The following is an 18,033-nucleotide window of genomic DNA, read 5'->3' on the forward strand; positions in this document are numbered from 1 at the left end:
CTCTGCAGACGCCGTGCTCAGAGCACCGAGGGGTCAGCAGCACGCCCCAGCTTTACAGACTCTCACAGTACATTTTGGGCTAACACAGACTCTAGGAGCTGTCTTTCTCTTCAAGGTCTGCCTCCTGCAGAGACTTTGTGGCAAGCTACCAGCAGCAGGGTGTTTGCGAGGTTGGGTGTCTGTCCTTAGGAAGAAAAGGTTGATACTGCTGCAGTAATTATGTTTAGCAATATATGCACTACACATATTTTGTTAACGATGTCTACTGTTTTAGAGCCCTGTTATGAAGTCACCGATCGCGTTTTATTTTTTTCTCTGAAAGAGCAGTTTAATTTAATCTAATTCTTTGGTGAGGCAGAGTAGGAGGGAATAGTTTCACAGTGCCTGTGCTGCCTCTGTCATGGAGCAGGGATAATTTCAGGAATGATTCGGACCTCACACTGCCTTACGCCTGACGAGCTAGCCTCTTGACACAGAATGCATCACGTATTTTTTTTTTTCCCAGAAGTTTTTCTTCATCCCTTCAAGATTAATTTCCTCCTTGCGATATTCCTGAATCACCTGTTTTTCAGATGATGAATGTTTGCAAGCACTGGAAAATTTAGGAAATGCTTGCTACAGATGATGAGGAGATGTAAAACAAGGGGGGGAATTGGCATCATGATTGTCCAGGAACGTTAGAGAAGGAGATTGGTTGCATCTCATGGTTTTATTTAGATTACAACCCAGCGTCAGACTGACTTCTTTGTTGCCTGTGAAGAGCTGCCCTTCCCAACCCTGCCGTCTGTAAAGGAAAATCTAAAGCCAAATTCAGTAATGCATCTCCTGTTGTGACCTGACCCTGTGTGAACTAGCGAGGTATAATTATTCAAAAACTGACAGAAAGAGGAATAACATAAAACTTAGAACCTGGAACTAAATGAGATACCTTTGGTGCTAAAGATGTGCTTTAGCAACAGGAATTAATAGCTGCTGAGGAAATCATTACACTGATTGTTCAGAACAGCTGGACAGATCCACGCTGTAACATGAAAGCGATCCAAGAGGCATCAAATATTAAGAAGTTTTGGTTTCAAAGGTCTTGCTAACTTCTTATAAAGCTAATGTGGCAAAGCGGCAGCTGCAGCCTACTACTTGGAAATTATGAGGTTGTGGTTGGGGGGCAGGAACAACGACTGCAGAGTTTCTCATGTCGTTTCACAGAACACTCGACCATCCTGCTTAGGGGAACTTACACGAGAGCAAGGTAAGTCTATTAAAGCTTTGACCTAAATACACAGCAGAAGTTCCTATTTGACTTGTAATGAAAACATGGCTTGTACATTTCCTTTCACACCAGCCTGTAAAACATCACTGTTACAAATACAGAATATTGCTTATTATCCCAGGAAATGTATTATAAAAATACTATAAAGTAGAAAATACATTTCCCCCTGCAACAATCACTCAAATTGTAGTAAGAGCAACTATACTTGAGTGCACATGATCACTCTTCCATCCCAAACATCCCCACCTCCACGCACAGTGAAAACTCTAGCGACAGGTTTTCCAAGGGGAGCAGGATTACCTACTTGTTTAAAAATGAGGTAAAAATAGCATTAGGACAAAAGAAGGCTGTGGTCAAGTATATTCAATTTTTAGGCAAGTAAAGTTAATTTTTGTAGTATACATAGAAGGTGTTTTTGAGTATGGTAGCGATGCCCCCTGAAAAAATAAATATCAATACCTGTAGTTTTTTCAGCATTATGATCTCATGTTTTTCTTTCAAGTAAAAAATACTTACATTACAACATCATCTTTCAATAATTTCATCTGTTTGAAGATGTTTCTAAGACCACCCAGCCTGTACTTTGTTCTATCAGTGGCCCCCTTTCCGCAAACTTGTAGCAGGTACATTTCCTTTCTGAGAGTCCCTGATGCATTCAGAGGAAGAACTGCTTCAAATACACTCTTGTGAAATATTCCTGGTGTGAGGTAGAGTCAGTCACTTTGTTCTGGCTGGCACAAATGTATATGCTAATGCCTAGGGACTGCTTTTCCCATTTCCTGGAAAAAAAAAAAGAAAAAAACACCTTTGATATGGAAAATCAAGCTTTTTACTATTAAAATCATAGTGTATATAATGTATTATAAAGTATAGAAAATAAATTTCTTTTCTTTCACTGACAGCCCAGTGAGCAAGTACCTGTAGCATACAGGAGGGAAATTCAAACACCATCATAAGATGATTCTTCAATGGGAATGTCACTGAAAAACTTGTAGCAAATTGCCTTTTTTTTTTTTTTTTTTTTTTTGGAGTTTTTGGTTTGCCTCATTGCCTCCTCCAGCCACCCCTTGTCTCCCCGCACAAATGGCTCTTTCATGCTACCCTTGCTATGATTTTTTCAGGTAGTGTTAATTTTTATGGTTAGGACACTTTTTCCAAGCACGGTTCGTAATTCAACACACAACTTTATAAAATAAGATATGTAATATGAAAATATTCAAGTTGAACAAAAAAAATCAAAAATTGATTTCCTCTGAACATCAGCCTTTGACGTGAAGGAGATATTAAAAATAAAGAACATCCCCTTTCTCCCCTTTAAATCAGAAAACATCTAATAGCAATCATTTCATTCCCAAAAGCTGTACAAGGATGTACGACTTCAACTGTCTGGAGAGGTTCTGTTGCACTACATGCAAAGAGAAATTCAGGTGACATGTCAACGCAATGATACAGTCCTTTAAAAACTTCGCGAGTGGCTTTTGTGTTGTCTGCAAATCCCATTAATGAAACTGTTGGATAAGAGAAACAAGGTTGTGGCCAAAGTACATGATAGCTATCTGTCTAAACTTACTGTATTACATAATACATACAATTAACTGCTATTAAAAAAACACAGCCTCGCTGGTGTATGAACTCCCACGTGAACACTCGTCTTTTTTTGATGCCGCTGTTAAGGTGCAACTTTCCACACTGGTCTCTGGGGCCAGTTTCACTGGTGGCATGTGTGAATCAAAACTCTTTCACCATTTTTGAAGCGGCTGAGCAAAACACATGGCCTGAAAATAAAACTGGCTTTTCCTTCCACCCCTTTTTGGGGGGGTGGGGGAATAACTTAAAAAGGGCTGGACATTTACATTTCCAATATGCAGCCTACTTTGCTCTTTGTAGCCTGGCTCATGTGCAGTAGAATATTTATTAAGTTATGAATTACCCTATTATCCCAGGTGCCCTGCAAAGGCAAATGCAGTCACCTCCCTGCTCTGCCGAACACTCGGGCTATTGAACGTCAGGCTGGGTAGGGAGCGCAACAACTCAGCCTCGTGCGCCGACAAACCCAGGTCGGATGGTGCCTCTACTATCAAATTGTCCCACGGCATCCTGAGCTGACGGCGTACTGGGACAGAAGCCAGTAGACTTTTCTTTTTTGTTGTCGTCGTCGTCGTTCCATTTTCTTTCTTTAACTGGTTTAAAGGCTGTTCGTTTGACAGGCAGACAAATATTTGGCAGCTGGGTTAAGTGAAGCATAGAAAGAGGCTCTTTGAACACTGTATGAGATATTCACAGCAGATGAATGACTAAAATAAAGTATAAGTAAAATATTCAGCATATAGTTAATGTTAAAAGTAATCATTAATTTTCTACCCCTATTTTTATCTTTGTTCTAGTCCAGGCATTTATAAGCACAGATGCTAATAATGCAAAAAACCCACACCAATACAAATATTAAGCATCCACTTAAGCCCCCGTTGATTTTACAAATATTTGTGGTATTCTGTAAAACATTATTTCTCTGCAGCAAAGCAAAGAATAAAACTAGATGCCTATGTTTAGATTATAATCATAAAATACATGAAGGTAAAAATAGGGAGTATAAAAATAACTCTGGATTGTGATTGCTGAAATTATTTGCATTTGGAGTCTGTGGCAAATGATATGAAATGCAGTCCACCTCAGAAAGGTCCAGAATTTCTGAAAAGTCCAAAATTTCTTACTATTGAATACAGAAGTAACCCAAAAATCTTCATGCTTCCCATCCTGTATTAGTGATGTCCCCACCTCCAAATTATATAGTATTTTTATCACATGAAGATAGTGTTGTTACCTCTTGCTTTCTGGGTTGAGATACAGTATCACAGAAGAAAAACAACACCAAAACAAAAAAGGAATATGAAATAAGTGGACACAGAAGAAGCCTCTAAGGAAAGAGAAGCAAACAACAGAACACGCCAAGAGCAGGGCTACAGGGGCTCCCTGCTGATGGGAAGCCAGAAGCTGTGTAACAGTGAAACAGATAACCATTGCCTGCTTAATTACCAAATTTGTCTAACAGTAATGCTCCCACACCCCCCAAAAAGAGTACTATAGGAATTGCAGTTTATGCTGGTTTATAACTGGTTATGAAATATCTGTAGATATTTCTACTTGCAAACTAAAGGCATTACACCTTCAGTAATAGCTTATAGGACTGTAACATAAAAGTAATACAGAATGATAAAATGACACTTCCATGTGTGTTTTTTTTTTCTTTTTTTTTTCTCCCCCTTCATCTTTCTCATTCTTCCCAGAAATTGGTTATCAAACTGCAGAACTTAGTTGATGGTATGACATGAGACCCCTGACACTTACCAGTCGGGACAATGGAGGCTTTGTTTGTTCCTAGTCACAGTCATGATGATGTGGTCACTCTCGTTTGGGGAGACCTATGCTAAACCAAACAGGGTGTACCTGGCTGGCAGGAGGCTGGAGGGCACAGCCTCTGGATGCACCACAGTGCCAGTGATGCTGCACTGGCTGAATCCGTGCAATGCTGGGTCCCAGACTTTCCAGTTTGCTAGACCTTACAGTGGTGATCAGGACGAGAATGCTAGTTCAGCCTTTCAAGCTCATTGTGCCTATATATAGCCTGCTGAGACATTTAGTCCATAGATAGAAAAAGCAATGTCCCTTTCTATATTTTACATCGTGGCAAGGTGACACTGATACCAACACTCTGCTTCCACCACAAGCAGTAATAAAGTTCCTCCCTCCTTTGACCTCTGCAACCCAAACTGGAAATGGACAAATGAGCTGTGCACTGGCTTCACAAGTATTTCATGCTCAGAAAGTATAGAAAGATGTTGGTAAACTACAATTACCTGGTTGTAGCACTTTCTCCAGGCCTTCAATAAATCCTTTGTTATGGTTGATAAGCTGCAGGTGATCAGTTTCAGGAATGAGGAGAACAAATGAGGGATGAGATATCCCTAAAGTTTGTATCCCTTAAAGTTTAGCTTGACTTGTAACTGTGACTTACTAAACATCTGGAACATCATGTGTTGCATACATACGTATGGGGAAGGAAAGAAAAAAAAAACAGCTTCCAGGCTTGGGGAAAAAAATCAGATGAACAGAATTCCACAGGAGCTGTAACACCATCGTCTGAAACAGCGCTCTGCTAGCATCATGTGTCCTCTGCTAGCATTTCATACAGAGGTATGCAAGTCTGAGAGAGCAAAGTGCAACGTGCAGCTCCACTCATTGGCTTTTATGCTAGCTTTAGAAGCAAGAAGGCATCTTCTAGAAACCTGAAGCTTGAAATAAAGAAAACAGAGGATAAGACTCCAGTGGATTAAATATAAGAATATAAGAATAGATGGGAAGAAATCTTCAAGGAATTAACAAAAATTTAATTCATAATTCAAAAAATATGATCTAACAATTCATAATTAATATTTAATAATTCATAATGTTCAGAATATAAAAAATGAGAAATCTGCCAAGACTTTCTGGTAGGTCTACTGATGTTAGAGCGTGAAGAAAAAAAAAAGCCCAAAATTCCAACCTGAACCCCAAGACGACAAAGTCATTGCAAAGAATCAAAGTGTTCCTTGCATTTAATGTTGTCCCTGGAGGAAACAGAGTATAGGTTTATGCTAGAAACATTTCTGTAGGAGGACTCAGGAGCTCAGGCACCTATAAGCATTACTATAATCGCAGACTTATTGAGGTTGGAAGGGACCCCCGGAGATTGCCTAGCCCATCCCCCTGCTCAGTGCCACATCAATTTGGTCTGAACATCTCCCAGGCTGACACCCCAACCTCTCTGGGTGACCCATTCCAGCGTTCGACCATCCTCACAGTAAAAAGGTTTTGCTTAATTTTAAGTGGAGTTTTCTGTACTTCAGCTTGTGCCTCTTGTCCTGTCACTGGGTGCCGCCGAGAAGAGCCTGTCTCCGTCTTTACTCCCTCCCAAGCAGGTAAATCCCTCTGAACCCTCTCTTTTTTGGGCTGAGCAGTCCCAGCATCTCCCCCAGGCCCGTTTCCCGACCCCTCGGCCATCTCAGCGGCCCCTTGCTGCACTCCTTCCAGTCCCCCCATGCCCTCCTTGCTCCAGCAGAGTCCCGAGCTGCCAAAGCGGCCTCCCAGACACATCCCACCAGGGCTGAGCAGCGGGGACACCCTTCCTGGGGATGCCCTGGAGGAGCTGGGGCTGCCCTTGGCTGCCACGAAGATGCTTGGCTGCTGTTGGCCGCCTCTGCCACCAGGGCGCATCGCTGGCTCACGGTCAGCTCGGTGCCTGCCCTACAGACCTGGTTTCCAGCCCCCTGGTCCCCACTACGGGTGCCTGGGGTTCTCCTGCCCCACTTGCCAGGCTTTGCAGGTCCTTGCACGGATTTCCATCAGCAGGTTTCTCCAACCTGGCAAGGTCCCGCTGAATAACAGTGCAACCATCTGGCGTATCAACCACTCCAACCAATTCAGTATCACCTACAAACTTGCTGATGCTGCCCTCTGTCCTATCATCCAGGTCATCCCCAGAGACATTCGACTGTACTGGCCCCGATATCGATGTCTGGGGTGCACCACTGATGACTGGCCCCCAGCTGGACTTCACCAGTTTACTTAAGGATGTAATGGGAAACAGTGCCAAAAGCCTCACTGAAGTCAAGATAAGCAACAACCACTGTTCTCCCTTCACGTAACAAGCCCATAATGTCATCACAGAAGCCTACCAGGTTGGTCAAGCATGATTTCCCCTTCATAAACCCATGCTGACTACACCCGATTACCTTCTTGTCCTTTGTGTATTTGGAATTGTCTCCAGGGTTATTCATTCCAAAGGACTGAGGTGAGGTTGATTGCCTTGTAGTTTCCCAGATCCTCCTTTCTGATGACCTTGCAGATAGAGACATTTACCTTCTTCCACTCCTCATAAGCTTCCCTCACTTGCCACAACTTTCAGATATTACCGTGGCCTCACAGTGACATCAGCCAGGTCCCCCAGCATTTGTGGGTGCACTCCACCAGGTCCCATGAACTTGTGTATGTCCTGTTTGTTTGAATGTTCCCTAATCTCTTCCTTCCTCTACCAAGGGTAAGTTATCCTTGCTCCAGACTTCCCATTGGTCTCAATAGGCCCAAGATTCCTGAAAGCAAATCTTACCATTAAAGATTGAGTTGAAGAAACAATAGGCTAGTACCTTGGCCTTCTCCAATTTTTTTTTTGTCACCAGCTGTCCTGCCCCACTCATCAGCGGGCCCAGATTTGACCTGGTCTTCCTTTTGCTGCTGATATGCCTGTAAAAACCTTTCCTGTTGCTCTTCACAGCCCTCGCCAGATTCAGTCTGAGGCAGGCTTTGGCTTCTCTAAGCCCATCTCTGTATGTCTTGACAGTGACTCTACATTCCTTCTGAGTGAAGCCTATAAAAAAAAAAAAAGAGAGAGAACATTGTTATGACAGGATCTTCTGATGTTCCTACACCTTGAGTACCTTGCAGAGTTATCACTCTATCTTGAAAAAGAATCCGGTAAAATTGACAGAGGCATCTGCACTGATGATTATGGTTCAAGAGTGGGTCTTGGCTATCCAATATTCTTCTGTCAAGTATGAGAGACAATTTGAAGGGCACTGGGTTTTCACAGACTCAATGGTATCAATAAGCACGAAATACCAAGTTTCTAGCAGTTTAATCAATACACTATCTGGACTGGCAAAATAAACAATGCATATAAGCATCTAGGAACTACTAAAAACTTTTTTTTTTAATGGTATTCTTTTGAAGACTGGAGAAAAACCTCTAAGGTCTGATATTAACACGAGGCGTGCCAATGGCTTTATCTGACAGTTTATCTTATGTGCCCTCAGCTAATCATTTTAAAAGGTAACTGGCTTATTATGATAAATTTTATAAGATTTATTGCTTATTAAAAAAAGTTATGCAACATGAAAAACAAGTTCTGGTTTTATAGCATAATCATTTTGACAAAGAAAACACAAAGAAAGGTTATTCCAACATTTACCTTATTTTTTTCTCAATTCCGGCAGGCATTTCCACTAAAGAGGAACAGAAGAGCAAGAAACAGTTAAGTTTAGATATGCTTTATAAAGCATTAATTTCAATGAATGAACAACCCAAATACCGTAAAGACCTACAGAATCATCTCAAATTCACATAGTTGCTCATTTCCAGGATTTCACGGGGCTGAGAACAGATGTGTGTCAGAAACCAGGAAACTGGCTCAATTCCTTTGGGATTTTTTTCCAGAATGGAAGCAAGGGGGAGGAAAGGGAAAGAAGAAAAACAATTTGACAAACATCACTCTTGCTCTTCTGTCTTAAAAAGAAGCAGAGTTTTTGAGTAGAATGACAACATTAGCTACAGCAGCCAGATCTTCGTAGTTCCAGACAAGGGCTGAGATCTAGACAGATCTGTAATTATTGGTTTTGATAAATCAAGGATCAGAGCCCTCTGTCTCTAGCATTGCCTAGAGCACTTCCTCTCCCAGACATGTTCCAACCAGATTAGGAAAGGCAGTAGATAAGACAAACAGTGCAGTCATGAGCAGAGAATTGTTCAATGGTGTACACTTTAAGCACTGGCAAAGTATCATCATCACTGCTTTAAACAATCTTCCTTTTCATTGCTTTCAGTATCTTACCTGGTACTGACCCATGCGTTAAGAAGGGAGCGTAATATTTCCCCTCATCCTCCAGTTTATGTTTTTTTGTATCTATGCACCTCCCTTACAGTTCATATTTTCTCATATTTTTTTTTAAAAAAAAATTTCCCCATTTACCTCCAAGATCTAGGAAATTTCTGTTCCACACAAGATCTTCTTGTAATACTTCAGATACTGCAGTTTACGATATACCAACTAGCAAGTTGCAACAAACACCTGGTAGCATGGAAAGTTTATAAAAGCACAGGTTGTTAATACGTCTATCAACTTATGCTCAGGAGTCTTACAATGACAAGAAGGTCTCTTGTGTCAACAGGGAGATCGGGTAGTTTACATGTTCCATTTCAGAAACAACAAAACTACTTCTAAGAACAGGAAAAAAAAAACACACGCACTGGCACTCTGCATTCATTTATGAAGAAAAGTTTAAATACAAAAACCGAGTTAGTCTAAAGAACCACTCATATTTCATAATTGGAAACACCAAAAAACATTAAGTACAAAACCTCCCAAAAGCAGTCCTTTTTTGTATTTCAAAACAACAGTTTCTTTTGCTTGTCCCATTCCCCATTTTTTCCCCTAAACGAGGCAGCACACCGGAGATCAACCAGAAAGTCACATTCACCAATATCTTGATCCTTGCCTCTCTATTCCCCTCCATGGTTTAAAAACCCAAAAGTTCAGTTAAATGTCTTTATTTATAATCTTCTTATAACAAAGTGACTTTTTTTTTTTTAAATATAAAAAGAGCGACAAAGTCTTCAGATCAGAGAGGGGCTAAACCCATCATGTTTGGAGGGAAGGTGGAGGGAAAGACGAGCTGCCAATAAAAAAAATGAGTTATCTTCAGTTTTTCTAGAGGCTCCCCTTAAGGGCCCTGAGGCTGGGCAGCAGCTGGGCGGCGCTGAGGCGCTGCTCCACGTTGGCCTTCCAGCAGCAGCTAATAATGCTCCGCAGCCTTCGGCCCGCGGGCGACTCGTGGAAAACGGCGGCAGCCAGAGAAGGGCGCAGGTTGTAGGCCACCACGGCGTAGAGCACGTGCTGCCGCTCGCCCAGGTAGGGCTGCTCCCGCATGACCATCTGCCAGAGGGTGACGGCGAAGGAGTAGATGTCCGCCTTGGCGGTCACCCTCTCCCCCTTGAGGAGCTCGGGGGCACGGTGCGTGTACGTGCCCCCATGCTGGGAAACGTGGGGGCTCTGGGACAAGCCGTCCTCCAGTTTCTGGGAGCAGCCGAAGTCTCCGATCTTGCACACCCCCTGCTCCGTGATGAAGACGTTCGCAGGCTTCAGGTCCAGGTGCACAATGCCCTGCGCGTGGAGAAAGGCCAGGCCCGTGGCGATGTCGCAGGAATAGCACACGGCCTCCTCCATGCTCAGGGCCTTCCTGCCGCACCCGCCTTCCTCGTCCTCCCCCTGCCTCCACGTGTCGCTGGTGCCATAAATAACGTGGTGCAGGGTGATGTTGCCCACGTACTCCATGATGATGGTGCCCAGGCTGTTCTGGCTGGCAGGGGCACACGTGCTGGCGGCCACCACCCGTACCACGTTTTCGTGCTGCAGCCAGGCGACGTTCAGCTCGGCCCAAAAGCTCTGCCGCGATGCCAGACGGTTCTTGCTGCTCTTCTTCACCTGCTTCACAGCCACGGTCGCACCGTGGTAGGTGGCTTTGTAGACGGACCCAAAGCCCCCAGAGCCCAGGGGCTGCAGGAGGCAGAGCTGGTCCCAGTCGATGGAGCACCAGGCCAGGCGTGGAGGCAGGCGGCGGACCCTGGGTGAGGAGGTTCCTCCCAAAAACGCCTTCTCCTCTTTGCCAGGGATAACTACGGGGCTGCTGCAGGGCCTCAAGTCCACAGACGGGGAGAGCTCCAAAGGAAGAAAGCAATTGAGAGGAATAGGTGAGGGCATAATACAGTGCAGAGCACAGCAGGCAGTTACTCAGACAAAGACTGGAAAGCTTCCCTGACAGAAAGAACCCTGTGCTGTCTTCCAAAGCCTCTTTTATCCTCTCCACGATTCCCCCTCCCACCCCCAGATGAACTGCATCTGTCACAGCTAGCTGAACCCCAATCAGGCTCACCTGAAAACATTCTTCTCTGACCCTGAAGTTAATCTCTAGAAAGTCAAGGCATATGGATTTTAAACTACAATATATTAACTCACATGTATTTCACATAATTTCTAACCTCAAGAGAAAAGAAGGATGTTCTGTCCACTGAATGCCTCCAGCAAAATGCCCTGGCAGTAAGTAAACCAGTGACTGGTGAATACGTTTCCCCTGGGCTCCAGGCAAGAACGATCATCGTCAGATTGCATTATCACAGAATCACTGAATGGTTTGGGTTGGAAGGGACCTTAAAGATCACCTACTTCCATTAAACAGCTCAAAGTCATGCTCAGAGGAAGCAGCTGAGAAGGTGAGTGCAAGCATTTGATTAGCTTATGCAGGCATAACTAAATTTAAGAGTGCACTTAAAGAGACCTGTTACTTAAATGTGACTGGAGCAAGGGGACTGGTTTGGCTGCTCGCTTGTGCCCACGCAGGGCAGCAAGCCTGACAGCAGCATAAAGGCAGAAAGTGCTCTGTGCCACCCGTGGGGTACAGCAACTACCATTATACACAGGGGCTTGGGCTTCTCTTCCTATCACACCCCATGCAGTTTAGACACACGTTTTATTTCTAGATCCTCTGTAGTAAACTTATCATTAAATTTACAGAGCTGTTCTGGCTCAAATTTAATTTTGCCTTGTTGGTCCCAGTGCTTTTTGCAGAGGAGCTTTTTGCTCTTTCGACCCTATTTTCATGCATCCACAGTGCTTATGCTAATTGTCTTAGTGTTTGGTACCTGCTGTACTGCTCAAGCACCTCAGCATCCCTATGGGACTTATAGAGCCAAAAGCTTTTGAATATCGCAGCAAGTGTCCTTCTGCACTTGCAGACAAGTATCTTGGAAAACTTGGTCCCTATCTGGGACCTCCTCACCCTTGAAAACCTTCATCTGGACATCAGCTTTGTCAAGACCGATCCTACTATGAGACTTCAAAGGGGTCGTGCCTCTTTCCCCAGAGCTCACCTCTGGGCATCACTGGCTCTGCAGACAGGTCCCGCAGCATTTTCCAGGTGTTTTGTTCCTTTTGTTTTGCTTCCCTGTGTATGATGCAGCACAGGTGCTTTGAGGGGGGAAGGTTTCAAGGGTGCTCAGAACATCTGTAAGAACTGGAGTCTCCTTCACCTTGAGAAGGGTTTAGCTCTTTACCTAAATGAGCAAATGTAATGTCCCAAAGACAGCTGACCCTGCTTGAACTCTGGATCAGCTCAGCCACAAGGTGTCAAAGGCATCACCCTGTAGTGAATGAGGGATGAGATCTTCCCTGGTACTAATTTGTTATCTCAGTTCACAGGGAAGCCAACTTGGACAAGTGATGAATGAAAATGGGAAACTTGGGTTATTGCCCAGCAATGGCAATACGAAACAGATTGGCTGGGGAAGATCTAGATAAATAGGTGCTAATGCATTGTAGGGGTTGTTACCCTACAGAGTTAGAGAAAAGCGCTAGGGATGCCAGAGGTGGCCTGGGGCATTGCTCCAGTGACGATGATGGCACATCAATGGATGTGATGGCACATCAGTTGTGCAGGGACACCTTGGGGCAGTGGGGGCAAAGACCGAAGGAGCTTTAGTGTTGTTTTAAGCATGCCACAAAGTAAGCAATGTAGACAACAGGAATTTTACGCTCCTTTTCCGAGCGGCAGAGTGATTTTATGTTTGCATGAAAAAGTCTTCACTTAGGATCTGCACAGGAAATGTATTCTAGGCAGGTGAGTTGTGATGGCAACAAAAAGCTGCAACGAGCAGACCCGTCTACGCTGGTGAGAGAGAGAATTTTTTAGGCTTATTTTCCGAGTCATTAAGGCTCTAATTCTGGCACAGACTTTTGTGCCGTATGGTATATAAAAACAGCAGAGAGACAATCTCTGCTATGATTTCTCCACGAACTTCGTCCTTCTCATGGGAAAAGTGCACTTGTCACAATCTCTTTTCACTAGACTGAGGTTGCAGAGAAGCTTGAAGGGAAAGTTGGTTGAGGGAGAGGCATTGGCAGAAGGAGGTGTGGACAAAGGGTCTGTGAGTGGACCTGTTAAGCAGACAATTATAGGAGCATAATTATTTGAGATTTTGGTTGTTGTAGAACATGGTAACAAAAATATGTTCATAAAACTGAGGGTTAGTATTAGGACTGTTCCCAGATTTTATTGCTTGAAGTCTCGTTTGGAATTATAGGGCAGGTCTTCCATACATTTGTTTGTTTGTTTGTTTATTTTATTCAAACTCCATGTCCTTTTTCAGTAATTTTCCTGTTCTCCTTTTCTGCTGAAACCTTTCTACTTCTCCCCTTTCATGGCAAGGTTGTTGTATTGTTCTTTGGGAACCTGCTGAATTTCTGAGCAGGAAGAGGGGCATTTTGGGGTGAAAACAGAGTTACTGTAACTGACTGCCTTGTCTGAAGCTGGCTGTTGAGGACTGGGGCAGGGGGCATCCAATTTCTTCCACTGTGAATGCAGTTAAAACAGATTTAAAATCAACCAAGCTTTTATTCTTAGTAATATTTTGTTCCCATTGATGACACAGCCCCGTTGCTCCCCATGAGACACAATCACCGCAGGACGTCCTTCGGGCTCTTCACAGCCCCGTTCAGCCCCAGCACTACTGCCTGGGGAGCAGAGCTGCTGGGGGCAAGCAGCCCCCTTCCCTCCCTGCCACCCTTCCCCAGGAAAACCCAGGGCATTGCAACAGGCACCCAAGGAGGCCTTCAGCCACGCTGTTCCCATTTCACCACTATTCCCACGGCGACGCAAGGAAAAGGGAAGCTGTGTGAACTGGTGCTTATCAGCCTGAGCTCTGGCTGCTTTGAGTGTCAGTGAGAACAAATACAGAGCGAGAACTTTTAAAAGGTAACACCAAAACACACAGCCTGCGTCCTGAGGGCTGCGACGCGACAGCAGCAACAACCCACGGCAGCGATCGCTACGTGCCAGGCTCCTGTGTCGTATCCTCCAATAAAACACGCCTGGGCGCCTGACGCCCCAACAGCTGCCCAGCCTCATCCACGCTTCGAGCTGAAGGGAATACAGCAGCGGTCTCGCCGAGTCCACCCGCTTGCGTTTCAGCTATATATCAAGAACTCTTTGTCTGCCAGCACTGTCAGTTGCTACCGCTGCTCGGGGATCTGCAAAACAGGAGGCAGCCCTGACACTGAGGGCCTCGCAGCCTACCGCGCTGGTGCGGATGCAACGCACCACAACAGATACGTACCAAATACCCGTGTCCCTTCTCGCAAAGCAGAGCTTGATTTTGATCAAGGTGCATCGCTGTTGTGCTTCTCAACAGCCACCTTCTTTTCTAAACCATGAAAAGGACCGGGGGTCGGCACTGATTTTGGAGATTTTAAGAACCTATAACTATATTCTTCTCCATGATCGCTGCTTTATTTATTTGTGCATTTGTTTGGGGTACAATGCACCAAACCCTTCTAGGCCTTGGCGTTCAGTGGATGCTAAGAACTGTTTTACAGCATAAAGCTAGCACTGTGTTTCTACTAAATTACTTTCTAATCATGCTAAGGGAGACAAATTTACCTCCTAAGTACTACTTAGAGAGTCCTACTCTGAAAGCGACATGGTTCCTTAGCCTGTGTCTTAGTGACTTCTGAGAGTTTTCTTTACCGATTCTAAATCAAAGTTTTCTTTTTTTTTTTTTTTTTTCCATTTACCGTCAGTCTCTGTGATCTCAGTTTGGGGTTTGATGAACCTACATTCTTTCTCACTCGTTTCGCATTTTACAGTCCAAATGTTGCTTCCAGTCACACCCCATAGACCTCAAACCATATTCTGAGTTGCATGAAAGCAGTTCTGATACAATCAATTGCGCAGGTGGAAGCGGTATCATTATTTGAAGCCAGTCCATACACACAGCTTGCTCTGAAGGCAGGCCACCCATTAACCATTTTTTGACTGTAAGCAGAAGCCAGAAGAGAATCCAGTTTGTATTTTAGTGTGTGCTTGTTTTGGTGTGACAAATGACACCTCGGAGAAGCAAATAATGAACAAGTTTTCATTAAAGCAGTCAGAGGTAAACCTAAACGTCAAGAATACATCTGCAAGAACTGTGATGCTACTTTACAGCACATCTTTAGAGCCATAATAATAAACGTTTAAAAAGGTTAAACCCCAGTTTATAAATATTAAGATCAAGTTTCAAACACACATTGCCAAACAGTTGCTTGATGCTTTTTTTTTTCTCCCCAGTATGATTACTCTGTGCTCAAGTAAGAAGCAAAGGCTCTCCTTACCAGAAAGCTCTGAGGTTTTAACCGAACTGGCAAGGCAGGTGAGGTTTCACAGTGATTTACCCTGACATCCTTGACCGCTAATGGACCAGGGATAACAGTTTGGGACCTGCTGCTGTGGATTAATATCACACGTGCAGAAGAGCACCTTGAGACAAGATAAGAGAATCTAAACATAGGTATGAAGATGATGAAGTGTGAAATACAGGCTCTGACCTGTAGCAATAGTTTCTGGCAATGCAAAGACGGGTGCCTACTCTGGCAGGTTTAGTGCTATCATATGGCAGGCCCCTTATGCAGCGTTTTCAGCCACATCGGCCAAGAGCGTTTTTGCAGTCTTGCCCCTGTAGCGATGCTGACAAACAGCCTTCCCAGGTCATGGGGAGACAGCAAAGACCAGTGGTGGAAATTGAGACTTGTAGTTCAGGGACTAGCAAACAGCCTCAGAGCTAAACAAGCAAAATGAATCACCCACAGCAAAGGGCCTAGGGGATAACGTTAGTGCTATTCACCGCTTGGTAATAGCTGCTTTCCCAGGCACAGCAGATTTAATGATGGTGCTTAGGACCAGAGTCTTGAATTCAAGGGGAGAATGCTGCTCACACGGTGTGTAAAAGGGTCAGTCTCTCCCAGCAGCTCACACAGCCCCCCGACCACAGGTAATGCCCAGTTCCATGACTGGGATAAACACCCGGCCATAGCACACACAGCGGCTCTGCGATCACCACATCACCAGAGAGCTGCGCGGAGGGGCAGAAGCAGGAGGGTCAGCTAAATCCAACGGCTCTGGAGCGACGGGCTCAGCACTCCGGTGGGCCATAGCGAATCATCCGCGGTTACCCTAAGTTAAAGGGTATTAAACTTGCCTGATTAAAGTGGTTCATACAGTTTAAGCACATATTACGTGCTTCGTATCAGTGAATAAGCAGAAGCTTCTTGCAAAAATACTGCTGAATAGAAATATGCCTAAGCTGAACAGAGCACACAAGCTATTGAGCACTCATGTAGTACTTTACTGGCATAACACCCAGGCACAGAAAAAGGAGACAATTTTTAGGTGCGGACAGACTTCAGTGAATTCAGGGGTTTAGTCTACGCTTGTCATTAGTGCTTGATATCCCTACACTAGAGCTTTAAATTGTTCATCTCTGGCATGCCCCCTTAACCACACAGAATCTATATTTTATTTTCATCTTCAGTGTAAGTACTTGTGAGGGAACTTATGGATTTGCCCATGACCATGTGTGTAACAATTTAATAAAAAGGCAAAAAGCCAGACGTGAGCTTAATTTCAAAGGCACAGCCTGCACAACTTCTCTACTGAAAATGTATCTAATACTACACAAGGATAGCTGACAAACACCTTCCTCACGAGAGTCTGTGCGCCCTGCAGATAAATTGCTGTCTCTCGTAGATTAATCAAGTATTTGGTAGAAGCTCTTCCAACTTGCCTGGGAAACCAAGCGCTGTGTTAACCAGGAGATACCTTTACAAACTGCACAATTCACTTCGGACTTGAAAAACAGAGAAGCTTAAACTTTTTGAAGTGAAACAAAACAAAATAAAACAAAACTCATTTCTCAACTTTTCCAGGTTTGATTGGCTACCCCCCCACGCATGCATACACATACATACATACATGTACACACACACACATGTTTGTGTATGTATTTGTATATACACAACAGTTTAAGCAATATGCTGATTTTCAGAAACTGTCACTATTCTGGTACTCTGCATTATTTTATACCCACCAAGCAGAGATCTGGCTGATTTATATGAAAATGACACTAAACCATTCTTCTTTGTACAGTGTAGTTCAGTGTGACAGAGAAAATCAGTGCCATGGGCAAACCATCAATTCAAATGATTTTCAAACCAACCACAGCATGCATTATAATCCCGTTTTCAGAGTGCTCAGCTGTTAGCTGGTGTCTTTTCAATCCACTGTGAGGCAAACAAGCTTTGTAGCTGGTGATTTTATGACACAAACATCCCTGAAGGAGACAAAGCTGCGGAATGACAATGACAATGAAGAACACAACTGTTAATTATAATTTTAAAATACTTATTTATCAGAAAATTTTGATTTCTTGAAGACACACAGGCCATTACAACAACAAAAAAAGTATACATATATATAATATACTGGACAAGATGTTACACACTGTATTTATTATTAGTTGGAGAAGTTTGTAGTGAATTACCTGGGATACAGCACGTGAGCAGGAACTTGTTACTTCATACTACTGTGGTCTGTCATTCTCAGCATCACTTATCTCCGCTGTTGTTCCAAATATTGTAACAAAACATTGCTGTTTATGTGCCAGAGTCCCTAGCCAGTAACGATAAGCAGCAGCTAATCCCCTACTACACATCTCGAACTTTTAAGCACAGACTAAATTTTGTAATCAAGCTTATCTTGCTGACCTACTTGCTGCCTGTTTGCGATGGCAAACCCTTGCTGTGCCAACTACGGCAAATGCCACTTTGGAAAACTTAATTTCTATCTGACTTAATACAATGTTTTGATTTGCAAAGCAGGGAAGCCAAAAGCATGTAGCTGCTCAGTTCTCGCTAGTCTAAGCTCTGGATAACAGGTTTAGATTTCTCTGCCAAAAACATTCCGTATGTCAGGGTCAAGAAAGAAAAAGAAAATAAATAAACATAAAGTGAAGAGGGGAACTAGCATAGCCTTTCTCTTCCACTCCTGGAGGACAGAGAGACCAGACATACAGGGGATACTGAAGGGCCATTTTTC

At 43.8% G+C, this 18,033-nt stretch overlaps 1 protein-coding gene and 1 long non-coding RNA gene across 2 annotated transcripts; both read right to left on the minus strand.

Moving 5' to 3' along the window:
• Positions 1-1,178: 1,178 nt before the first annotated feature.
• Positions 1,179-9,016, minus strand: LOC106039062 (uncharacterized). Its single transcript, XR_010829686.1, has 4 exons — positions 7,036-9,016; positions 5,122-5,556; positions 3,198-3,561; positions 1,179-2,046 (listed from the first exon to the last, which is right to left on the minus strand). It is a non-coding gene; the product is annotated as an uncharacterized lncRNA (long non-coding RNA).
• Positions 9,017-9,029: 13 nt separating this feature from the next.
• On the minus strand, positions 9,030-10,921 carry MOS (MOS proto-oncogene, serine/threonine kinase). The gene has a single exon (XM_048072414.2). The coding sequence runs from the start codon at positions 10,830-10,832 to the stop codon at positions 9,783-9,785; it is 1,050 nt and encodes a 349-aa protein (XP_047928371.2). The 5' UTR covers positions 10,833-10,921; the 3' UTR covers positions 9,030-9,782.
• Positions 10,922-18,033: the final 7,112 nt, after the last annotated feature.

This window comes from Anser cygnoides, chromosome 2, assembly GCF_040182565.1.
Source record: "Anser cygnoides isolate HZ-2024a breed goose chromosome 2, Taihu_goose_T2T_genome, whole genome shotgun sequence".
NCBI classification, from domain to species: Eukaryota; Metazoa; Chordata; class Aves; order Anseriformes; family Anatidae; genus Anser; species Anser cygnoides.

Excerpts from the sequence above, each read along its gene's own strand:
- MOS (XM_048072414.2), bottom strand. The coding sequence starts at position 10,832 with ATGCCCTCACCTATTCCTCTCAATTGCTTTCTTCCTTTGGAGCTCTCC.